General features: G+C 51.2%; 1 protein-coding gene and 1 long non-coding RNA gene across 5 annotated transcripts in view; one reads left to right on the forward strand and one right to left on the reverse strand.

The window, feature by feature from the left end:
- ADGRF5 (adhesion G protein-coupled receptor F5) overlaps positions 1–17,440 on the reverse strand; it is a 33,089-nt gene extending 15,649 nt beyond the window's left edge. The window contains exons 1-4 of one of the 4 annotated variants that reach the window (XM_032443613.1): positions 17,363–17,440; positions 2,296–2,422; positions 1,305–1,377; positions 558–728 (exon numbers count right to left, since the gene is read on the reverse strand). In XM_032443613.1, coding sequence (XP_032299504.1) covers positions 558–728; positions 1,305–1,377; positions 2,296–2,397 — 346 coding nt within the window. In that variant the 5' untranslated portion in view covers positions 2,398–2,422; positions 17,363–17,440. Of the gene's footprint in view, positions 1–557; positions 729–1,304; positions 1,378–2,295; positions 2,423–10,696; positions 11,048–17,362 lie in introns of those variants that run through there. The other 3 variants (XM_015859919.2, XM_015859917.2, XM_015859918.2) reach the window with 3 other exon arrangements.
- Positions 17,441–24,710: 7,270 nt separating this feature from the next.
- Positions 24,711–25,062, forward strand: LOC116653111. Its single transcript, XR_004306477.1, has 2 exons — positions 24,711–24,834; positions 24,977–25,062. It is a non-coding gene; the product is annotated as an uncharacterized LOC116653111 (long non-coding RNA).
- Positions 25,063–25,669: the final 607 nt, after the last annotated feature.

Here is a 25,669-nt window from a genome sequence, read left to right on the forward strand (position 1 = left end):
CTTCTTGGGCCATTGGGATGGCACAGAGATTCCTCCCCTGCCCCTGTAAAGGCCTGGAGTGCTCATACACCCTCTGCTGCGTTAATTGCTTGGATGTGATGTTTCACAACCACAGTAAGGTAACAAAACCTGCCTGCTACCCATAATGGTAAGCCTGGTGCTGACTGCATCTCACGCAGCCTGCCAGGTCAGAGCAGGGTCCTTGCAGTGATTCACACTCCAAACACAAGTGGGAGGGAAGGAAACAGTCTGATGGCTGTTGTCGCTGCTTCCTGAAACTTGAAAGTAACTTGAACTGCTTGTTATTTAAACTGCAGCAAAATTCTTTGACTCAGGCTTCCTCCAATCCATCCCTTCCTTAGGAAAAGCATTTGGGGTTACTAATGCCAGCGTTATGTAAAGAGAAGCAGTGGGGTGGAGGTAGCAAACCGCCTTGTGTGACAGGGCTTTGCTGGGTCTCTTGCTGGGCAGCAGAGACCACTCTGTAAGAGTGAGAAATATCAAATACTTGCAAGCAAGAACAGCAGCCAGAATACAAAACTAACCAACCAACCCACCTGTTGTAACATTGATACTTGAAACTGTCATTTCTCCATCTGAAATATTGCTTGAAACTTGAAGACTGAAGCTTCTGAAATACTCCCTGATTGGCTCCAGGAAGGATGAATTGGTAAGGCTCACTTCAATGTCAATGGCATAGTCCAGGGGTGGAAGGTTGAAAATAAGCACTGCAAGAGAAATGGCGTGAGACTGCAAAGCTGTGTGAGGGGAACTCCTAAACTGGGGGCTTCCTGGGTGGCATTGGGCTCTTGGTTGCAATGTCACAGCAGTAGAGCACAGCACTCTGTTTAGGAACACTTCCTACTTCCTGCTGTGCAGATACTCTGCACTGCTTCTACCCACTGCCTGCCAGACCAAAGACAGACATCCGTGGTCTCAGACCAATAGGAAGCAAATATAAATGGCATAAGATATACAGAGAAAAGCCATCTCGCCCCTCCTCTCTTTTGACTCAGTAAGTCAAATGGGTTGTCAAGGAGAACTGAAGCAGTGCCAGGTTATCCTGTGACCCCACACCGCTCAGCAGCTTGTGCTTTGGTTTTCATTCTATCTTTTCTTTCCATCTTGCATAGGACCTTTGCTCATATGTATCCACCTGTGACCACACAGAGTTCTGCACCTCTCTTCTTTATCTCTTTACTGCCTCCTCCTTCTGACTGCCTGTCTCAAAGCTCTGTCCCAGCAGTGACCTCACCCCTGCCTTACTGGAGACCCGCTCCATTGCCATATATACGTGTACGTACCATTTTGCTTCTGCCCCTGGAAGCTTTCCTCTGCTACCTCCCTGCCAGTCTGTGGGAGAAACAGAGACACGTTCTGTGAAAAAAGAAACAGAGCTTTAAAAGTAGTGAAGAAAACCTTCCCATTAACAAACTCCTCCTCTGTAAGAAGAATGTTTGTGTCTTATGTGCTGGGAAATGCTAAAACCCCACCATGCTTTAACAGGGAGGGGTGGCACAGGTTTGGTGGTCTGTGTTCACCCGGGGTGCAGCGGGGTGCCTTGCAGATCACCTTGCTTATTCAGTCATGCCCTGAGCTTCACTGGCACTGACGTTAAAAAGGAAAGCCAGGGAACAAGCAAAGATGTAGGCAGGAAGTCTGCAGCTTGGCCAGTTTCTTGAGCCCCGCTGTAATCTTTGTTTACAGAAGGGGTGAATAGGCTGGCAGCCCTTCAGCCATCTGTGTGCACAGAGGAACCATCTGCTGTGAGATCACAGAATGGTTGGGTTGGAAGGGACCTCAAGGATCACAAAGCTCCAACCCCCCCCCCCCCACCAGCAGGGCCACTGAGCTCCACATTGACACCAGCCCAGGCTGCCCAGGGCCCCATCCAACCTGGCCTTGAACAGCTCTGAGCATCTTTGTGGCCTCCTCTGGACCCTCTTCAGCAGCTCCCTGTCTTTCTTGTATTGGGTCTCCAGACCTGGACACAGCACTGCAGATGGGGCCTCACAAGGGCAGAGCAGAGGGGGATGGCAAACTAAATCCCTTGTAGAATAACACAAGTGAGAGCCCACAGGTTTTCCACAATTCCTTCTGGTGAGGCTTTAAGGATGGGAAAAAAAGAGCCCAGTTCCTGGATCCCTATCCATTCTCCATACTGCAGATGTTTTTTGGTTTCACGTCCCCCATTTTATCTTGTATTGCCCTCCTTGAAGACTTTCTGGCTGTATCAGCTGGGCTCTATGAGCAGAGCCCAAATTAAAACCCATGGCTCTGGGTTAGGATACTCACAGAGTGTTGGGTGAACGGCTCAAAGCCTGAGGCTGGAGGCATCTGGATGCATGTGGCCAGTAGATACAGGAGGTGGAGGGCTGCAGTAATTGGGGATGGCATGTTGTTGTCAGCTTTGCTGTACAGTCTAGAAGGAAAGCAGAGAAGGATAAGAAGATCTTCAGCTGTCTCTCGTGGTGGGAAATACTCCCAGGCCCTATATAAGCATTGCATTGAGGCTATGTCAGCACGCTGCTCAGATGGAGCACAAAACAAGGTCTGCAGTTATTCCTAATTATTTCCTATTTGCTGCCACCAGAACATTTATTCCATATCTCCTTTATTTTTCCTTTCATTCATGTCGCCTACACCTGCTCAGGATGGAGAGAGGAAGAACCTTCTGGAGACAGCACAGTTACATCACAGGCTCAGCTGGAGATGTCTGTGTGTTTGTTGCCCCTTGTTAACGAGGGAAACAGTGAAAATGATATCCCCTGCTAAAAAAGTACATGTAATCCAAGCTTTAATATGCAGCTCCACTAATGGCACTGATGCCAACAAGTGAATAACATGGAACGTAACAGTGCTGACATGCCAGAATATCGCATGGTGCCTGGAATCACAACCCAGAAAAACAACATCTTTCAGATCATGAATATCTAAACTAAGAGTAACAGGTGGTGCAGAATGTTCACAAACCCCTCTAGCAGGTGCTGACCCATCCTGAGTGACGAGAGAGCAGAGAAAGGGAGCTGATGGGTATGTTTAGAATTGTGGCTTGGTATGAATATGCACTTCCTGAGTTTTGCTGACAAAGCATTTCTCTCACTTCCAGATTAACAGCCAGCAGGGAGCAATGGTGAGAGACAGAATGCAAGCAGACTGCAGAAACCACTCTAAGAAAGGAAAGCACTGAGGAAAGTCTCTGAAGATTCAACAGCGTATGAGTGATATGGTCAGCTTGTTTAGCAGTCAGGTTAGCTTGACTAAAACCATGAGATTTTGTAGAAATGAATCATAGTCAAAGAATCACAGCACGGCCTGTGTCACAAAGGCCCACAGTGCTCATCAGCTCCAACCCCCTGCTGTGTGCAGGGTCACCAACCAGCAGCCCAGGCTGCCCAGAGCCACATCCAGCCTGGCCTTGAATGCCTGCAGGGATGGGGCATCCACAGCCTCCTTGGGCAACCTGTTCCAGTGCGTCACCACCCTCTGGGGGAAAAGGCATCTAAGACATTCATCTGAGGGAGTTTGTTCAGTGGTTCAGAGGTGCTGAACCACACATACACCCCTGTCCAGGGTTTCCTCAGGCTGTGCTTCCAGAGAAGTGCTCTGACTCACACCCTTTTTACATTATGTCACACTGGTCACCCTTGTTTGTGAAACATAACTTTATCCTCCTTGACCTGTAACGTTAAATTCCTTTGTTCCTCTGTAAGCCTTCCTATTAGTCACAACCTCTTTATGCTCGGAGAGTCTGCATGGAAAATGAAAGTTAATTTGGTCCCATCTATCAGCAGAACAGGTCCAATCCATGCCATGACCAAGCAGGGCTTCCTGCAAGAAGAGGAAAACTTGGCAAGACTTGTGTTTGCAAAGCAAGATAACTGCGATAGGACCCATTCCACTGCATAGCGGGTAGCACAGAAATCACCAGCTGAGTGGGTGGAAAATGGCATCCTCCAACAGCCACTGCCCCATGTTGGGAAAGGAAAGGTTTGCTGAGAGCTGACCTTTCTTTGGAGCAGTTACCTCAAACTTTAAGCAGGGTGTTAATGCCCATGCAGACCATGGCTTCTGTGGTCTTACCACTGTGCATGGTTCAAAGAGCCCTTGATACCACCTAGGACAGAAACACTGTATCCTTGGCATGGCGTGTTGCTCTTGCAGCAGGGTTTTATCTCAGGTTTGGTGGCTAGAGTGCTCCTATTGACACCAACAGTCCCATGGCTCATTGCTTGGGTTCCTGAGTTTAGGCCTATTCATCTGGCAGGTTGCTTATCCACCTTCTGCCTGGCTCCCAGGTGCCCATTTCTCTCTCACACCTGGTAGCACATCTGCTTTGTAGAGAAACGTGGCCATACAAAGATGTTTAGGGGCCGGAGCATCTGTCATGCCACGAGATGATGAGAGAGTGGCACTGTTCCACTAGCAGTCTTGGAGAGAGCTCATCCATGCGTACCAAGAACCAGAAGGTGTTGGAGCAGCTTATTTGGAGAGGGGTTCTGAGTGCAAGCTGAAGCAAGCATTTCTACACAGAGCATCCTCATGCAACCACCCATGGTAGAGATATTTTATTCTCGATGACTAAAGAATTTTACTCTTGATGGGCTCCTGTGTTATTCCAGCACTGTGGTCATACCACATCTTTAGTACTTGATGTACCTCATATTTCCAAGTGTGCTATACATTTGGAACTTAATCATGCTGCACTGTCCCTGCAAAAGCATTTTCCTGCAGTTTAAACAGCTCTTCCTCTCTTTAGGCACTTTGTATGAATGCTTTATGATGATGGGAGAGGTGTGGGGGTGAAGGGCACATGGAGAAAGGAACCAGGAGCTGCTACAGAGCAGGAGATGGGAAGAGAGCAGCCAGGCCGTGGCTTACCCTGGTCAGACAGCCACTGAGTGCTCGATTTCAGCCTTGGTCTCTGGGGCTAAATCCCCTGCCCTCCCTGCCTGTTTGCTTTGTTCTTCCACAGTCACAACAAGAGCTTTCCCTTCTGTGCTTCAAACATGACCTTTGGGAGTGCGTAATAAGTTGGATGGTCGGACAGTGTTTGTTTCAGACATGAAACACACAATGACTTTAAGAAACACACACCCAGGCACAACAATATTTCATGGGAGAGCTGGCTGAAAGGGAAGAGGGGGCGGGGGAAGTTGCGCTGACCTTAGATAACACATCAGAATGAGAACAAAACTGAAATAAACACAGATTAATCAAGGACTCCACGCTGAACTGCGGAGTGATAAGGGCCCAGACGGGCAATAAACAGGTGGTGGGACACGCTGTGATGCCGAAGGAGCTGTGCTACCCCAGCTCTGTGCCCAGCAGGGGTGCAGGGGAGGTGGCTGGTTAAGTGAAGGGAGGTGTGGGGCTCAGGCAGAGGTTCAGGATTTGGCAGTGGAGGTTTTGATTTTTGGCACGGTGGTTGTGCACAAACAGATGCCGTGGCTGTCCCAAGCAGACGGCTCATTGCTCCATGTGCCACGTGATGTTTGGTCTGGCAGGCTGAAAATAGCCACAACCCAGCCCAGGGTGGGAAGGCACTGAAGCCATCCCTTCCCTGGGAAAAGATGGTCCTTCCCTATTCTTGCCTTCTTCCTGGCACATTTTCTCCCCGCTGCGTATGTGCTGCTCAGCTCCCATTACAGCTTTGTGTTGGAGTGTCATAAATGACAGAAAGACTGAGAAACCAAAGAAAATGTGACAGTAGGAGAGCAGCTCTGTGCTGTTCAGGTGCCTTCATGCGCCTTGTTTGGAGAGGTGCAGGTCAGGGGCATTCACCCATCCCTGGTGCTGTGCTGAGAGAAGGGATGGAGCCACAGATGTCCCCTTCCCCTCCTCATCCGTTCTGGAGCAGCAGCAGTTGTTGGGCTGGTCCTTCCCACAGCACAGCCCATGTTAACAAAGCAATGTGTAGGGCAGCTGTGTGTGGGACGGGGAAGGTGGGAATCTCCATGTGCTCACTCCTGTATTTATACACTAAACTGTGAGGTCTAACAACACCTGTCAGAGTGGAATTTCCATGCACTGCAGTGAGTTTTGGATTAGATCCCTGGGTCAGGCCAGCCACAGGCTGCTTCTATAGAGATATGGAAGCTCTGAAGTACTAGAAAGTCTGATGACCGCACGTTTCCTGCTCGTTGTGTTTTATTAACCTCTCAATTTTTTCCTGCTGCTGCAGGGCAGCCCGTGGGAGGCGGCGGTGCAGCTGTGCAGGTGTTTGTGCTCTGGATCTGCAAACCCAGCTCTGTGCAGCACTGTGTCCTGCACAGCTGCCCCGTGCTACCAGCAACCTGAACACAGGCAGCACGCCACATGCCACCTGCATTGTAGGCATTAGGCTTGAGATCAAGACCAAATGTCACCAACAAAACCATAGAACAGTGTGGGTTGGAGGGCACCTCATGCCCACCAGTCCCAACCACGTGGGCAGGGAACCCCCCACAATCCGTGGCTTCAGGCACTGCCGCCATGGACACCACAGCTCTCCAGGCAGCACAGACGGGACTCATTCATTTACCAACACTCCAGAGACTTCCAAGAACATTGGACTTTGGACAGATGCTTGGACTGGCTCCAAATATCACTGTACTTTGTGCTCAAATCGGCATCCATGTACCCCGTGGTGCAAACACAATAACAGAATGGCCCAGGTTGGATCCCAAGGATCATGAAGCTCCAACCCCCCACCACAGGCAGGGCCACCAACCTCCACATTGATACCAGCCCAGGCTGCCCAGGGCCCCATCCAACCTGGCCTTGAACAGCTCCAGGGATGGACGGGGCATCCACAGCCTCTCTGGGCAGCTGTTCCAGCACCTCACCACTCTCACAGTAAAGAACTTCCCCCTGACATCCAACCTCAATCTTCCCTCCTTCAACTCCAAACCATTTCCCCTTGTCCTGCTGTTATATCTTTCATGAACTGGAGGCCCCACACCTGGGCACTGCACTGCAGATGGGGCCTCACAAAGGCTGAGTAGAGAGGGACATTGACTTCCCTGTACACACTGGGCTCTGGTGGTGCAGGAGAACACTGTTGCACCTGATGGCCAGTTTAGGGGGGTAGGTGGTGTTTCTCAGCCCGAGGAGGTGTCATGAAGGAGCTGAAACAAACACAGGGTCGGTCAGGTGAGCTGCTGAGGTCTTACTCTGCCTCTTTTTCCTAAGGATGATGAAGCACACATCTCCTGCTGCAGTGCTGCAGCTGCTCTTGCAGGGTCGGCTGGAAGCAGGGCAGGGAGCAGGTCACTTTTGAGGCAGATGTTCATTAACAGCACAGAACATCTTATGAATGGAGGAGCAGAGTTATGGGTGGCAATCAGTCTTCTCACACCATACGCTTGAAATAAGACAGACGTAGAGAGGAAGGAGGGGAAGGTCACCCACCATTCCCATGCCACATCCAGAGGGGCCAGGGGAATTGCAGGCTCTGCACTGTTGCAGCCCCGGACAGTCAAGCCAGGCTTCAGAGAATGATGGACTTCAAATGTTTTCTCCCTCCAGAAGGAAGAGCAAAACCATTTGGGGAGCAAGGGCTGTGCTGGGAATAGCCTGTCACAAGGCACGTAGGGTGGCTTTGGAATGAAGATGGCTTTTACACATTTGACCAGATGGCTTTTGAGGGCCAAGCCTGTGGTCTTGGAGCAGAGCTTTTCCTCTGTATGTGAACAATGAAGGGAAGCTCTGCCTTTCTCTAAGAATTTCTGAGAACGGTAAATTGCACAGTAGATCACAGCCCTGTTATGCTATCGGGGAAGTCATTTGGAAATGAATGTTTCATATCAAGATTTACATGGGGAATCCATCCAGCTGTGCTGCTCACAGCAGCCTCAGCCTCAGCATTCCCAGCTCCATCCCCTCCCAACCCACAGCCTACTCACTACTACCAAGACAGAGCAGGAAATAGAAAAAGCCTTGATGCTGTGCAGCACTGTTGGCAATAAACAAAACACCGGTGTGCCCTCAATGCTGTTTTAGCAACAGATCTAAACCACTGCCCCTTTTGGGCTGTGATGATGAAAATTAAGTCCTTCCCAGCCAGGCTCTTTACACCCATCCTGTTTGGCTTTCTCTGGACTGAAGTTTGGAACGGTTACATGCTGAGTGCAGACATCATGCATTAAGGTGATGAGATCTGTGTTATAAAATGGGAGGGCCATTGAAAGCCACAACTGTAAGCAGAGAAGCTCTCAGAATGGGCTGCAGATGAAGTAAAAAATTACTTAAAATTACTTAAGTAATTCCCCTGATGTAGCATTGTAACATGCAAACATGGCACAGTAACTATGGACAGCCTGCTGCAGTGGGATAGTGCAGGAACTGCTCTTCCCAGCCAAGTGTGCAGAGTGGATCATTCCTCCGTAGGAGAGCAACAGGCCATTGCAAATCATCTCTGGGAAGACCTTAAGCATGTTCCCTGCTCCTGCACACCTTGAGTCTTCCATCTCACCCCCTTTCCCACTGCAACACCCCCAGTGGGCAACACCCCCAGCCCACTGCAGGACCCTGGGCTCCCCACTTCTCTTTTCCCAGCCCATGGACAGGAGGCTGCAGGGCACAGAGAAGGGGACAGCCTGCTGCACTGCTGCAGGTGCTGGGTCAGGTGGTGTGAGGGTGGCAGCTGCACATACAGGGCAATATGCAAAACCATTTGAGAAACAAACTGTATAATCACACATCAACATGGATCAGCCCATGAATGGCAGCTGGAGACAACAGTCCTGAGTGATGATTTCCAGCAAGCCTGCAGTTGCGTTTCTTGCAGGAGTTGGGTTTTGCCATAAACTCATCCCATCTTGTGTTCAAAAGCCATGGTTCTTGCATGAGGCTGAGGTTAAACCTGCTGAGGTTAAATCCAGCAGCACATCATTGCAGTTGCCATTTGTACAGCCCCAAGATAACACTGTTCTCACAGACGATGCCATTCACCTCCATGCTTGCCTCGTTCCTTCTGCTGGGAGCAGCAATTCCTTGATCAAGATGAATGGGTTAAAGAAAGGAACTCCAGAAAAGGCCGCACTGCCTTTTGTCTGCTAACAATATGAGGAAGCTCTGCCTAGCTGGAGGAATTTCCCACGTCTCCAATTCAGACTTTGGAAAAGTGCTTTATCAAGGCTGTCTAAGAGGTGTTAAAAACAACAAAAATAGTCAAGGAGATGGGGACAAAGATATCTTCCTCCAGCCTACGCACATTCCCTGTTTGTTTGTTTGTTGAAGCTGGAATCCATGCGTTGCCACTGCGCAGCGCTGTCCAGGTCTGGCAGGCCGAGCTCTGCCATCGCTGCTGTGCACCCACCAGGGCTGTCCCCAGCACTGCCTGTGGGAGATTTTATTACCCGATTTTGCCAGATGTTATGAGACAGGTTGAGTGACAGAAGTAATGAATTTCCTGCATGAGAGTAGGATCTGAGCACTGTGAAACACAGAAGTCCTGCTGCAACAGCAAGGGATGGAGCAGGCAGAAATGGGGGCTGGCTCGGGCTCCAAGCTTCCAGCATCCTTCCCCTTGCTCTTCCCTTGCATCCCACAATCTCACTGCTTCCCAGAAAGCTGTCACTGGTGGTGAGAGCTGCAGCATTCACACCACACCCTCATCCACCAAACCTGCCAGGTCCTCGTGCACATTGGAGAGCAGTACGTTCCTGCTGGTGGGGACTGTGACCCACGGCTGCAGGAGCTCCCATTGCAGCCACCTTTGCAGAGAATCCCAGTCCTCATGGAGCTGGTAGGCAAAGCTGTTCTAGTGCATCACCACCCTCTGGGTGAGAAACTTCATCCTAAGATCCAACCTAACCTCCCATCTCAGTTTAATACTATTCCCCCTTGTCCTATCACCGTCCATCCTCATAAACAGTGGGAGAAAGAAGTAGGAACATCCCTGTGTCCCCTGACCGAGCGCTGGGAACAGCACTTCAGCATTCCAGCGTGCCACCGTGGAAATGGATTTAGTTTAAGCAGCTCAAAACACAGGTAGAACAGAACAGAAACAAAATAAACACAATGCAGCATGCAGCATTCCCAGCCTGTGGCTCTGGGTGCTCCAAGTCCCTCTCCTCTGCCTGCATCATCCCAGCTGCAGGGGATGCTGGAGGCTGATGGTAAAGGAAACAAGTGCACCGTGTTGTAGGGCTGGCAGAGACACTGTGCCAGCTGCCTGCACTGAGAGTCCTGCCACAGCCCTGAGCCAGCACCAAACAGACCAAAAGATCCCTTAATGCAGTCGATATATTTACCACAGAATCATTTCATAGAATCATAAGAACCATAGAACAGCTTGGGTTGAAAGGGACCACAGTGCTCATCCAGTATCAATCCCTGCTCTGTGCAGTGTCACCAACCACCAGACCAGGCTGCCCAGAGTCTGATCTTTTCCGAAGCCCCATAGTGAGCCTTATGTCACAGTAACACAGAGCAGGTTAGCAGTGCATTACCACACACACCGAGTTCACCCAGACTGATCACAGCCCCCGTTAAATGCCACCACCCATGCTGGCAGATGGCCGCACTGCACCGGCACAGTCTGTACCACCGCATCGCCATGAAATGGGAGTGCAGTGGCTGCCACTCTGCAGTGCCCGCAGCATCCCCAGGGCTCTGCATGGCCAGACCAGCCCTGTGCATCCCTCAGACACCATCCCCGGGTGGTTAAAGCACAACAGGAGCACGATGCATTCCGTCCCATCGGCCATACCTGCAGCCAGGCGCTGGCCGTGCGCTCTCCCCGAGTTGCTGCCATGCAGTGCTGCCCACTGCCCTGCTCCCTGCCTGCTGTTTCCCCAAGGCTCAGGACACACCTTATGCGTGCTGTGCTGTTGGTTGTCACACTGAGGGTTCCTTCTTTTCCTTTTGCTTTTCTTTCTGGAGTGAATCACGCTGTCCGTGAGTGGCAGTGAGAACCTCTGTGTGCATCCACGGATTGCTGTGACCTCCCTTTCCTGCAGTCAGTGGGAACCTTCTGCAGTTGGGGTGGGGTTGCAGCTGAAAAACAGAGGGCTGGAAGCACCGTGCTCTGTGGGCAGGGCAGGTTTTCCTTCTCCGTTGTTGTGTCAGGGAACAGAGCGATTCCCGCTGCTCCGGACCACGGAGATGACCCCTGGCCAGGAAGGAACCTGGGAAATATTTTGTGAGTGATTTCCTGCTGTGGGGACAGCGGGCGGAAGGGACATTTGGGTGGGGGGACTCACAGAGCTGCCTCAGAGTGTAACTGTGAGATGAGGAGAGCACCTTGGGGGTCATCAAAAGAAAAAAGGCTGTTTTTAATAGGGGAACTTCTTTGGTTACCGCTGACACTTTGCTTCTGTCTCTCCTCCCTGTGCTCAGCTCTGATATTCTTGCAAGATCTATTGCTTGATTCTGTGGCTCACAGCCCAGCCCATGGCAGGGAGTGGAACTGGAGTTCCCTTCCAGCCCAAGCCATTCTGTGATTATATTGACTGCATGAGTGTGGCCCAGCATCAACCTGTTGGATGGCACAGGGCATCCCCTGTGAGGTGCCAAGGAGCATGGGCTGTTACCCTGCCTTTATTTAGCTTTCCATTGCAATGGACACTTGGCTTTCCATTAACAAGTCTGCTCCATATCCCTTTACTATGTAAGACCAATCATTTTCAGTGGACTTTCCAGTTTGATTTCCTTTTGTCTGTCTGGAGCTGAAAGTTCTGATCCCATGCAGCTCCTGCTGGTTGGGATGAGTGAAATACAATGGTTGGGACATTCAGGAAATAACACAACTGGGATACATTGACTAGAACGATGGAGTGGTTATTTCTTTAAAATAGAGCCCCTGAGTTAAAAAGTATATGGAAATCTCTTTGGAATATTTATAGCTCAGCCTCATTTTGGTGAGGTTTATTCCCCTCTGCATCCTGGTTTTCTGTGGTGGGTGGAAGAGTTTTCTCAGCCCCAAGGTGTCAGAAATGCTCCTGTTCAGCACTGAGATGCACAAGAAGAGCTGGGCAGGCTGTGCTGTCATGTGCGGGAGCTGCAGGGAGATGGGTGTGCTGCCAAAGCGTTGGATAAATATCTAAAACTGCTCAGAATAAAGTATTTGAATTGGTTCAGAACTGATGCTTATGTTCTCTACTGACTAATGGGAGTCCAAAATCTATCTCAGAAACAGGTATCTGCATTGTTGATGTTTCCACTGAAGAGGGGTGAAGCTTCCTATGATCAGTGTCTGGCTGTATTATGCAAAATGGAATGGCTCTTTGGACTGCAAGATAAGAGCCAGCAGCATGGCTCAGCAGCAGCAGCATCCAGCAACAATCTGATCTGCCCAAGTGCAAACTCATCTCCAGCCATACTGAGGCTGGCACGGCCATGGGGTGAGCTGCAATGCATGGGGCAGCAAAGGGAAGTCCCAGTTGCCCTGAGTCTGGCAGAGAACAAACATTTAACCTCTGCTCACAGTGGGGACAGCACATCCCGACTCACTTTGCTCTAATCTGCTGCGAAGGAAGGAAGTAATGAAATGTCTCATTATACATCTGGCTGGAGCAGTGTATTTAGAAGGAGCAGCAGAGCTGAAGCTGCGCAGTTCCATGCTGAAAGGACTGATGTGCTCAGCCCTGCCTCCCTGCAGCCCTTATTTATCCAGATGGGGAAGGTTCCCAAAGGTTACATTTTTTTGACACAACAGGAACACATTTTAGTGACAGAAGAATTAATTCAGGTGTTTGGAGCACTGCAGATGTACGCTGCCATAGCTCAGCCCTGTGTGTTTCTGTCTTGCTCAACACTACAGGTTTCCCTGAGGTTTAAATGACTTGAATTTCTACCATCTTTTTTAGGCTAATTAATCACACTTGCGTGAGTTGCTTCCTCATAGCAGAGCGATCGTACAGCACTGCCATGCAACCCTCATGTCGGGGAGGTGCAAAGTGTGAGGTGTGTATGTAATCTTCTAGAGAAAAGCACCAAACAAACAAATGTGAACAACTGGAACTGGACAGATTTAATTCAAAAGCAAAGATCCTCATCATGTCTGGATAGGGAGCTAGGAGATATGGTTTAGGGGTTTCCTGTAGGCATGGTAAAGGGAGGACGGTTGGACTAGATGATCTTATAGGTCCTTTCCAACCTTGTGATTCTATGATTCTATGATTCATTTTAATAACCCCATCAACCAGCTGTTTGTGTAAACTACCATGAGATTCATTAATACTTGGCATGGCTGTGTCCATAGCAGGCTGCCTTTTGCACAAGGTGCTTCAGTTTTCATCATTACTGGGCTCAGTACAGAGGAACACTATTCGGCATACTTAATGTAAGACCTACTTACAGCCTCACCTCTGCTGGAGCTCTTTAACTATTACATTAGGAGTATGAGTGCTTTGGTGGAACGTTGTCTTCCCCAACATGTTTTGTCTGGGGTTATATAAAGGCTCATGTGCTAAAAGCAGCATTGACAATAGGCAAAGAAGGGCCTAGCAGCCCATGGGAAGTCCCAGCGCAGAGATGTGGGCCAAACAAGGAACTGGTGCGGGATGATGGAGAACTCATTGAGCACTTGTGGAAACCAATAGAGGAAGTGGAAAACGCCTGGAACTGGTGGCCTTTGTGTTTGTGTGATTGTTGGATTTCCCTTAGCAGAAAATGTTGTAATTCCTTCAGGGACCTTTGAGTCCCTGTCCAGAAAGCACAACCCAGACATCTCTTTCTGAAACTTCAGACGACTTCCTTTGGGTTAGCAGGACCCGGTTTAAAACACACGGTTCCAGAAAATAGCCTGCTTTCCCACCCTTTCTTCTGACAATGGTCGACGAAGGAAATGTCTTTGAATGGTACAATATCAAATAGGGACGGCCACCTGAGGGCTGTGGGGGTGCAGAGCTCTGCAGTGATGCACCCTGCACGTTGTGGGGCTCTGTGCAAAGCAGGACATTGTGCATAGAATCACAGCACAGCCTGTGTCACAAAGGCCCACAGTGCTCACCCAGCTCCAACCCCCTGCTGTGTGCAGGGTCACCAACCAGCAGCCCAGGCTGCCCAGAGCCACATCCAGCCTGGCCTTGAATGCCTGCAGGGATGGGGCATCCACAGCCTCCTTGGGCAACCTGTGCCAGTGCGTCACCACCCAGTTGGGAAGATACCTTCACACTGATGGCACACAGACCAACAGCTCTGCTCCACAATGGAGGACAGGCAGTAGGTGAAGGTACACAGATGGGACGAGACAGAAAGGATGGTAACACCTCACCTGGTGTGGCAGTGATAAAAACAAATGAGCAGAGAATTGGGAAGATAAAAGAGTGAGAACCTGTGACTGGAGATAAAGGCTGTTTAGCAGGCAAAGCACAAGCTGTGCACACAAGCAAGGCAAACAAACAATTAATTCCCTCCTCCCCCATGGCAGGCCATTTCCAGGAAAGCAGGGCTCATCTCACCTCGCGGTCATTTGGAAAGACAAATTCCATGACCCCAATTGTCCCCAACTCCTCCTTCTTTCCCATGGTTGCACTGTTGCACACGATGCCATATGGCACGGAATATCCCTTCTGCCGCTTGGAGCCCCTGTCCTGCCTCTGCTCCCCCAGCAATGTGTGACCCGAGTCTCAGTTGGCAGGGCAGTACAAGAAGCTGAAAGGTCCAAGGCTCTGTGCAGCACTGCTCAGCAACAGCTCAAACATTGCTCTGTTACCAACACTGATCTCATCCTAAATCCAAAGCACAGCACCACGCCAGCTGCTGGGATGAAAGCTAACCCCATCCCAGCCAAAGCCACAACACATGATGTCACACATGATCTTCAGGTGCAGCACCTCGGAGGGGCTGGTCCTCTGTGCTGAATATCTCACAGAGAAGAGAAAGGCATCTGCTATCTGTGAGAGTCTCCAAGCTGGAAGCATATGGGCTGCTCAGGCTGCACTGATGTACATGTAACATGTGCTGACAGAAGCACATTTCAGTGGGTTACACCTATACTTAGTTCATAGATTTGCATACATTTTCCAGTGAAAATCAGCCCTTTGACCCTGTCAGAACGTGCTCATGATCGTGCAGGCTACTGGGTAAGAGCATTGTGGTCATACAGCCGCTTCCCAGGCACCTGCAGACTCCTGTGGCCATGAGACAGTGTGACCAGACCCCTCCAGGGGAGCCTGTGGTGGGGGTTGGAGCTCCATGATCCTTGAGGTCCGTTCCAACCCAACCGTTCTGTGATTCTGGGATCTGTGATTCCGTGATGTGTGCCCCCTGACCCACTGATTTAGGATCCAGCCCTATTTTATTTAATCCAGCCCTTCTGTGCTAAGTGTGGCTCTGGGACAACAAGCTCTCTCCCCACTGCTGCTGAAAAGAAGGCAGTGCTGCCTCAGAGCTCTCCTGGCCAGATAAGGTCACCAAACCCTGCCAACGCCTTTTGTACTGGGAGAGGCCAAGTCATCCGAGAGATGTGTTTTTATGTTAGTTAAAAAAATAGGTGTTTTAAGGTGCTTTAATGTTTGTTAATTCCTTCCTTCGTGCCTTTTGGGCTTATCACACAGACAGAGCTGTTGTCATTTCTCACCATCTCAGCGGTAATAAATACCTCCGTGCTTCCTGAATGTCAGAGGCTGAAGAGCAGACCCAGAGGGTGACCCAAAGGACAGGTATGTTTAGCTTGGCTGCTCAGCAGCTGGAAAAGACTGCCGGCTATTCAAACACCAGGAGCTCCAGGGCCTGGCCAAGGGGATGGGGAAGCCCATTGTCAGGCCAACAGCCAAGCTGCTCTGGGCAGAAGGTGGTGGGATGGAAGCCAGCATTATGAGAGGAGGGAGGGCCTCACAGGGCACTATGGGGATATGGGAGACAGCTGGGAGCAGAGGCACAGCAGGGACATGGGAAGGTTGAGGGCAGGCCAGGGGGCTTCACTGTTGTGCTATTATAGGGCTTACAGTGGAACTTGGTGGAACTGCAATAGAAGCTGTTGGTTCCATCAAGTGATGGAAAAATGCATCACTTGCATGGCTCACAGGACAGCATTCCTGCCCCCTCAGGGCTCTGGGTGTGAGACAACCATGTCAAAAGAGCAATGGGGCAAGGCAGTGTGGCTCTCAGCAGGGGAGGACTTCAGCAGGCTTTCAACGGCATTACTTGAAAGAGAGGTATGGTTCATACCTCTATACCTATACCTAACTGCCTACACTTGTTTGCTGTGCTTCCAGCAATGGCTGGAATTCCCACCTTCTAACAGAGACTTCCTCGTTTGCTCACAGCCCTGTGAAATGGGGCAACCCTGACTGGTAACAGCACAGAGGAAGGGTGCAGTTTGTTGTCTTTGTAAAGCAGAAGGAATCTGGCACAATTCAGCTGTTTATCTGGGAGATGCTGATAAACATCACCACCCCACCTGGCAGAAAGCTCACAGCAGTGCGGGGTTGTGATGGCTGGTTACCTTCCTCCTAATGTCCTTGCTTCATGCCCAGCCTCTCTGTGCTTTTGAATCAAAGTAAATGGGGCCATAAGAAACGGAACCCTCTTAAAAATCAGATTAATCTACTCAATATCCCAAACGCTGGATAACACTGAACCCTTAAAGTTCAAGTTCTTTCTGTTGGTGTGGAATCCTCCAGCACAGCTTCTGTTCTTGCAATTGCATATCCCCAGAGACCAACAAGTTCACAAGAAAGGCACCTGCCTGAGGGACCTAAGGCCTGGTTACGACTCCCTGGGTGGCTCCTTAACCCAGAGGGAAAGGAGTCACTGCCAGCCAACAAGGGGAGTGGGCTGCAGGGCAGGAGCTGGGAGCTGTGCCAGCACCAAGCCCAGTAGGGCACTGACCTCAGTGATGGGCACAGACCAGAGGCGGCTGAGCCAGGAAAGCAGAGCAGGGCTGGTGACAGTGACCAGGTTTGGCCACAGTCTCATCACAAGACAAGCACACAACAAAGGTGCAAGCCCAAGATCAAGCTGTAGGGTCAAGTCAATGAGCTGGTGTTGGGATTAGCAAGGTACAGGGCTGAGTGCAGGCAGATGAACCACATGGCTCAGACTGCAGCCAAGGGCAAACCTTACATGTGCCTCCTTAGCCAAGGGTGATCTCCATTGAGACATCTCCAGTTTTTAATCAGTCAGCTTTTTCCTGCCAGTCTGATCCCAGGCCACACAGCCACACCACTGCAGACATGACTCTGCACAGAGACAAACTAAATCCAAGGAAGGAAGGAAAGAACTTATAGAGCTGTGACAACACCTGCCCTTACTGTGATATGTGGGGAATGATGACTGGGAGCATTGAGGCGCATAGAGATGTAGCTGTATTGCAGAAATACCTTGATATTTTGGGATACCATTTTTTGGTAAGGGTTGGGGGGAGGAGGAGAGAGATTAGGAGAGATTTAAGTAGCCAAAGAAAAACCTTTGCAAAGAAAACTCTCACCTTGGTGTCAGAAGCTGAAGGAGTAGATTCAAATGCCAGATTTGCAGTGAAGGTCCCCAGATCCAAGACCACAGCTGGGCTTCGTTTGGGCTCTCATCTGCCAGCTCAAAAAATGCCCTTGTGGCATGCAGTCATACTGGTCTGATTCTACGGGTTAAGCTTGGCATCTTTGCCACCCATGCAGAACTGATGTAGGTGCTGCTGAGTAACCACAGGCAGAACCTGAAGAGGTTTGGGTGAGACCAGCACGGTGGCACAGACCCATCAGCATTTCCTGGATGTGCTGAGGCTGCACACATATTGGTAGGAAAAACGGGCCATGGGTGTGTGCTGTTGTGTCACACAAGGAGCTTTTACTGGAAAGTCCCTGTGCTTTTCAGTGTAGGAAACTCTGTAGGCAAAACTTATTGCCCATAGAAGTGTGAATACTTAGTTCCCCTTCATGCCCCAGGTTCCCTGTCTGTTATCCATAATCTTGTTATGTTGCCAAAATGCCTGAGCAGACAGTGCCTAAGCCTATAGTCCAGCACTCACAGCCTCTACCGATCTCAGTTCTTACTGGGGTTGCCCTCTGTTCAACTTAGAAGATTTCTAGGGGTCCTATCCTGAGGAGTTTGGCTGTGGCAAGGTGCAGATGTTACCCGAGCTCAGTGGCATCACTGAGGATGACAGGCTGCCCCTGGCCAAAGGGAAGCCCATGGGCTCCATGTGTATGCTGTGATCTCTGCCAAACTTGTTTTCTCCCATTAGACATTCAGAGCTCTGCTCTAGAAATGGCCCAGAAATCTATGGGATTGTGGCCTGATGCAGAAATACGTCCCATGTAAAACAGATGTGGAGAGAAACTCTTTCTGCAGGTCCCAAAAGCCTTCCAAAGGAAAATGGGGAACACGGGGCAGGATGGCACAGAGCCATCAGAGTCCTAAAAAGGACATTTATGGGTGAAATAGGTTTGTCTGTTTATTAACCAGCACACCTGGCCCTTTTATTACAGCAGCACAATGAGGGCTCTTTCTTAATTGTTGGAATGGAAATGGGAAGAAATATCAACAGAGGACTGTGTACGTGAAAACAGCCACTGCTCTCAGGTTAGCATGTGCAATCAGTGTTCTCAGCTGATGCTGGGCATGGGTTTGGGCTCCTCACGAGTTCCAGCTGAACAAAAAGGACAGCAAATGTTCAACCTGTTGCTCCCCTCACCCCAGTTTCACATGGTTTCAACAGCAGAATTCCTTAGTTTGCAAGGGTGGGAGAGAAGGGGATCAAGGATGTGGCTCTGGGCAGCCTGGGCTGCTGGTTGGTGACCCTGCACACAGCAGGGGGTTGGAGCTGGATGAGCACTGTGGGCCTTTGCAACCCAGGCCGTTCTATGGTTCTGTGATTCTGTGATCCCTGGTGTCCAAAATTGGACCACAGGGGTTTAAGATGCTTTGGCTCCCTTGCAGGGCTCTGGGATGCCCTAGGACCCATATGGGATTCCCTGGCGGCACTGATGTTGCTGGTCAAGGTTCCCAAGCAGCAAGAGAGCCAGCTGCTTTTGTGACAAAACAACACTCATCATTAAAAAATAAAATAAAATCAACGTCCATGAAGAAAACCCACAGTTATTCAGCTCTGCCTTTTCTCCTTGTCCCATCCGCACACAGTGATGATTGAGAGCAAACTTTCTACCTTTGCCTGGGTCAGTTGTACATTTCCTACAATTATTGTTTGTCGGGTTCACTTCCTGTTACGAAAGGGAAGCTGGCAAGATAAATTCCTTGTGACTAGTCTGCACTTGAAAGCATTGGCCCTACCCTCACCCCAGCAAGGAATGCGGAGAGAGATGCGCCATCACCCCACAGACCGCAGTGTTCCTCTGCCCCAGCAAAGATGTGCTTTTTAAGCAGAGGGAGCAGTGCAGGATCACTGGTTACTCACATCCAGCAGAAGAAAAAGAGAGGTGCCATGGGGTAATGTGGAGATCTGTGTGTGTGGCCACAGTGCGCCCATGGCCCAAAGTCCAGCTCGGGAGGGAGAGGTGCCTTTCCCCTCTGCTTTCTGGGGAGAGCAGGTTTTGCTTTCTCCTTTTGTTCCAAGCTCTGAAGTTGGCCAGATGCTCCCACCAAGCACGGAGCTGCTTCCACATCGCTTCTACTTGGAGCCACACACTGATCTCACTCACAGCGCCATCAAACCCAACAAGTGTGAGCTGTGCACCCGCATGGGGCTGTAGGATGCTGCCTGTCCGGTTCAGACTACAAAGGATGTTTGTAGGGTGTCTCTGAAGGGCCTCAGATGAGCAAACTGTTTGCCTTATCTCGGGTAAACAGGTGATAATTTCTGATAAACAGACATGATAGAAGCAGGAAGGAAAACCTGCAGCATGGCCGTCCAGCAGCGCTGATTCGTTGAGCAAGAAAATAAATCTTGAGGCTGGAAGAGCCGGGGAAGCCTTTCATCCAGCCTGCTCATCTCAAAGGGAAGTGCTTCCAAGAATGCTGTATTTATTTAGTGTTAAATGAAGTCTTTGCCAAGTGCTGTGGAGCTGGCTGAGCACTTGGGGGGTCACAGGGCAGGGGATGGGGGCAGGACATGGACAAGGGCAGGGGGAGAGATGAGCTCTGTTCACACACTCATGTGTCATGTACAGGAGATGGGAGGAAGTCTGGTGAGCCCACAGCCAAGGGATTGCCCTGCTTGAAGGGGATAGCAGAAAATCTATATCTCCTCCCATTAAGTATTTTAATTAGAGAGGAGCTCTACTCAGTCCTGCCAATGAGCCCGTGCTTTGCACAGACAAGCAGAGAACCTTTACACAGAGGAGCAGAGACAAGTGAGAGCCTTGCACACACATCTGTAATGTGAGCTCAGGCACAGCACCCAATTGGCTTCCTAAGAGGTGAAGGACAAATCCATTTCAACCACTTCATTCCTCCTTTGTGGGGCTGCACATTTCACATTCAGCTTCAGCAGATGAGAAGATGCCCCCTGTCCTCCCATGGGACGGCTTCCTGCTGGGGATGGGGCTCCCTCTGAGCAGCCCCTCTGCTCCCCGCTGCATTCTGCTGCTGCCCCGTGAGCCCTGCAAGCAGTGAGGGGCAGAGCAGGTGCCCGTGTTTACCAGCAGCACAGCTGTGCCATGGGCTCAGGGTGTTTCTGCTTCGCTGTGCAGGCGAGGCAGCTCTGCGTGTCAGTGCTGCCATCCCCATTGCACTCACAGCGGTGATTTCCTCTGGCTTTTACGCTTTTGTTGCCCTCTTTTTTCCCCCTGTGTTTTAGTGGACACACATAAAAAGAATAAAACCAAAGAATAAAACCAGTTGTGTCAGTTACGTGCCATAACTCTGTGATGTTTTACATGCAGCCCAAGACAACAGCTGTCCTCACTGCGTGGCCCAGGCCGACAGCCCAAAGGTTGGGCACTGCTCCGTCCAGCAGTGAATGGGATTTAAAGGCAGTGTCTGGGGGTGAGCTGGGATGTGGGGGCTGCTCAGAGCCATTTTCAGCCCCCAGCCAAAACCTGGCACACGGAAACCAAGCGGGGCACTGCTTGTCCCGTGTGTTGGCACAGGATGAATCGCCTGATTTAACAGATAGCGTTTGCTCAAAGGAAGAAAATGAGAACAGGAAGGTAATAAGTAACACAGGATGCCCAATCATCTCCTGGGCACGGCGGGGGGCCGTCCTTATCTCAGGGCCCCCAGGGAGGCGACTGCTGGATCAAACTGCTGAGGTGAGAAGCTGCATCTGTAGCTGCAGAGCTGTGTGCAGGGGGGGCTCACAGCACAGCCGGCTGTTGGGGGAAGCACGGACCCGAGGCAGCCAAAGTCTGTAGGGCTTTCTCCTACAGAGCCCCGGGAGCAGCTCGTGTCTGCTCTGCATCTCTGAGGGCTGGTTCTGCCTTCTCTGCTCCCCAGCTGGCGGCTGCTGGTGGGCTGGGGACGGTGTGTTGGCTCCAACCTGCTTACAGCAACCTGCGGTATTTAGGGATGATTCAGAGCCAAAGAAACGTCCAACAACCCGTCAGCTGCTTCTGCTCCCAACTAAACAAATCAAAGCCGGCCTTAATTGAATTCCTCTCTGTTGAGGCCAACTGGAGCTCGAGCACTGGGATTTCCTTTCATTGTTCCCACCGGTGGAGCTTTCATCCAGTTTCACTCTCATGTCTGGCACTTCTTAATGACTTCATATAGATCTGGATGCAAATTGGCTTCATGATCGGGTCTGCTCTCGGCTGAGCTGAGGGGAAGGCAGCACGCCACTTAGTGCCACTTAGTGCCACTTAGTGCCACAGGCAGCACGCCCAGGCTCCAGCACTGTGTCCAGGACAGAGAGGCTGAAATAAAGTCTTCTAGGAGCCTTCCCCAGGTTGAACACCCCCAGCTCCCTCAGCCTTTCTCCATAGAGAGCTGCTCCAGCCCTCTCAGCATCCTCCTGGCTCTCCCCTGGCCCCGCTCCCACAGCCCCACATCCCTCCTGTGCTGGGGGTCCCAAGTCTGGACGCAGCACTGCAGACTGGGCCTTATGAGGTCAGTCTCCATGGTCCGGCTCCCCTCATTTCACCGCAGGCCCCGCACTAATCCCGTGTCCTTCGTCCCACCTCCCACTGGGGACAAGTAACTTCTTCCTCCGTAATAAGACTGACCCTGTATCTGCTCCCGTCTGCCGGCTCCTGCCTGGGGACAGCCTGCCACCCAGCGCTGAGCAGCGAGCACTGCCGCTGGGTGCGCTGCTGCCATTCGAAATGCCCCCGGCTGCGCCCTGTGTGTTTCAGACCAGTAAGACCAGGGGGGAAGAAGACCCCAGAAGCTCAGCTCTGCGCGGGGAATCGGGCATCGAGCGTTCAGGAGAAAGAAAAGATGTTTATAGGGTTTGAGATTCTTCCCACCTTATTTCTTCATTTCCCCATAAGCTCCTTAAGAGCACAACAGATTCTGCCCATCGATTCCATTAGTGGTTAATGAGCCCAGAGGGACGTGTGCCATCCTATGGCTGAGCTCTGCTGTAGTTCCTGCAGAGGCTCTCTTCTATTTCTCCTCCATCTTTCACCCTTCTGTTTTCCACCATCAGCCTTTCCCCTCCTTACACTGATTTCTCCTTTCCCCATCCTCACTGGATGCACTGTGAGGCACCGCGCATCCCCTGTGCACAGTGAGCAGATGAAGGCACTCCATAAAGCACCCAGGAATCACAGGGTTGGCAGAGACCCCTGAGCTCATCCAGTCCAGCTGTGCACCCACCAGCACTTCCCACTGTCCCTCAGTGTCCTGGAACACCCCCAGGTCTGCTGACCCACCACCCCCCAGGGCAGCCCATTCCAGCTGGCTGCTCTCCCATCTCAACTTTGCTTCCACAATCTGTGATCTCCTCCTTGGAAATGGTGTGTGCCTCTCCCGTTAGTGGTCCTGCAGAGCAGGGCTGACCCCAAATGGAAGCACTGAAGGTGGAGGTGAAGATGCTGCAAGGTGTTACTTCATTCTCATTCAACCCTACGTGGTGATGCAGGCCACCAGGTGGGGCCACGAGGGAGCTTTGTGATCTCCTGACTTGTACAGGTCACATGTAGGCAGCACTGTCCTGAGCTGAGCGTGAAGGTGGGTGTAAGAAGCAGTGGATGAGGTTTTGGAGGATATGGAACCCCCTGCAGGGTCACCAACCAGCAGCCCAGGCTGCCCAGAGCCACATCCAGCCTGGCCTTGAATGCCTGCAGGGATGGGGCATCCACAGCCTCCTTGGGNCAGCAGCCCAGGCTGCCCAGAGCCACATCCAGCCTGGCCTTGAATGCCTGCAGGGATGGGGCATCCACAGCCTCCTTGGGCAACCTGTGCCAGTGCGTCACCACCCTCTGGGGGAAAAACTTCCTCCTCAGATCCAACCTAAACCTTTCCTGTCTCAGTTTCAAACCATTCCCCCTTTTCCTATCATGTGTTATATGCCATGGACCTGGGAACAAGTGCCAGCAGAAAGACACAAGGGAATACAATCAGACATTGCCAGACCCAGCACACAGGAAATCCCATCCCACATAGTCAGGGCCCACCATTTTCCTGCATTATTCTGTGCCAAGGGAAAATCTGGGCGGCTGGTTGGTGACCCTGCACACAGCAGGGGGCTGAAACTTGATGATCATTGTGGTCCTTTTCAACGCAGGCCATTCTATGGTTCTGTCATACACGATATGATTCAGTGGGAGGCAGCCCCATGAGCAGTGCTGTGCATGCAGTGTGACTGTGTGCTTCCCAGGGCACAACCACTGTGTGCTGCAATGCTCCATGTGTAGGAAGCCCTGCAAGGTTGCTTGGAAAAGTGGATCCTTCACAGATGAACTGAAGAAACAAGAGATGGTGGGAATGGCAGACCTACAGAACAGGAACTTCTGGCTCCCAGCTGCCATCAAGTCACAGAATCACAGAATGGGTTGGGTTGGAATACCAGCCCAGGCTGCCCAGGGCCCCATCCAACCTGGCCTTGAACAGCTCCAGGGATGGACGGGGCATCCACAGCCTCTCTGGGCAGCTGTTCCAGCACCTCACCACTCTCACAATAAAGAAATTCCCCCTGACATCCAACCTCAATCTTCCCTCCTTCAACTCCAATCCATTTCCCCTTGTCCTGCTGTTATCTGCCCTTTCACAGAGTTGACTCCCCTCCTGTCTGTAGGCTCCTTCAGGTCCTGGCAGGCTGCACTGAGGTCACCCCGCAGCCTTCTCTTCTCCATGCTGAACAAGCCCAGCTCCCTCAGCCTGTCTTTGTCGTGGAGGTGCTGCAGCCCTCTGAGCATCTTTGTGGCCTCCTCTGCATCCTCTCCAACAGCTCCCTGTCCTTCTTGTATTGGGGTCTGCACACCTGGACACAGTTCTGCAGATGGGGCCTCACAAGGGCAGAGCAGACAGGGACAATCAGCTCCCTGTCCCTGCTGGCCACCCCTCTGCTGATGGAGCCCAGGATCCCATTGGCTTTCTGAGCTTCAGGAGCACACTGCTGGCTCATGGTCAGTTTTTCATCCACCAACAGTCTCAGAAATTGAAAAAGGTTCAGCTGCTCAACTTTAAATATTCATTGCTCTAAATCTAAGGAACTTGTTTCCAAATAGGATTGAATTATGAGTCTCAAAGAGATTTGCAGCTTAAAGCCACGTTTGTGGGGAGCCGAGTGGAGGCTTTAATGCTATTAACTTCTGTAGCTGGGAAATTCCTCCCTAAGTGGCATCTTTAATGCTTTGCCTGCACCCACCAAACACCGCGGATGTGGATGTGACCACTTTGTTTGGAGCTCACTGACACCCACACACCCAGCTGCCAGGTCAGGCAGTGACATCAGGTGGTGGAATCACAGAACCACATCACAATTCTGTGGTTCTGTGAACCCTTGGAGTTGGGAGGGTTCTGGCCTCGGTTCCCTGCCCCGCACAGGCTGGGCTGTGAGGACTGGCCCTGACCCACAGCGGGAGCTCAGTGGTCACAGATGTTACCCACAGAACAAGGACCATGGTGAGCTGCGGGGGCTCAGTGCTGAGGATGATGTTAGGGAGGATTTTAATGTGGCAGCAACCCTCCAAAACCATCAAGCAAAGGACAATTGCTGGTTGCTGTGATCTGAACATGAACGTATTCATTTCTTTTTATCTTAAAGGTCTCCCCTGTAAGAAGATAGCTGTGCATTCAGAGATGGATGGTTGTGAGATGCTTCTGGCTCAATGATGGAGGTTACACACAGCAGCAGGTTGTACTCAGGCCATTCCCTTCTCTCCTGATGGAAGCACAGAGACCAGGAACAACAATCCAGCTCCAACCCCCTGCTGTGTGCAGGGTCACCAACCAGCAGCCCAGGCTGCCCAGAGCCACATCCAGCCTGGCCTTGAATGCTGCATTTCCCTGCCATCACACAGCCGGTCCCCACGGCCTCTTGCTGTGCCCTCCATTCTCCAGGAGCAGCTCTGACCCTGCAGCACACACTGACAGCCCTGCCCAAGAAGTGCTAACGGTGCAGCGCTTCCTTGAGCCTCAGCTCTATAATTAGCAGTGCTGTGTCAGCGTGCCTTGATGCTGCAGTGCTAATTGTGCAACTTGTTTTCCAGGAGGGGTCATTTCGGGGGACTGACAGCACACAGATTCCCCTCAGCCGCTCCAGCAGGGCTTCCTGCACTGCCCCATAGCTGGAAGGTTGCCTGGGGGGCAGCTGCTGAGTGGGCAGGCAGAACAGGCTCAGCATAAGGGAGATTAATAGGACTCGTTGCCTATTGCTCTCACTGCTTCACTCCAGCTAAAGACGCCTCCCCTCCTCCCAGACCTCACACATCAGCCCTGCACGTTGCTGGTTACTGTC

The sequence above is a fragment of the Coturnix japonica genome, chromosome 3 (assembly GCF_001577835.2).
Source record: "Coturnix japonica isolate 7356 chromosome 3, Coturnix japonica 2.1, whole genome shotgun sequence".
In the NCBI taxonomy this organism is placed as follows: domain Eukaryota; kingdom Metazoa; phylum Chordata; class Aves; order Galliformes; family Phasianidae; genus Coturnix; species Coturnix japonica.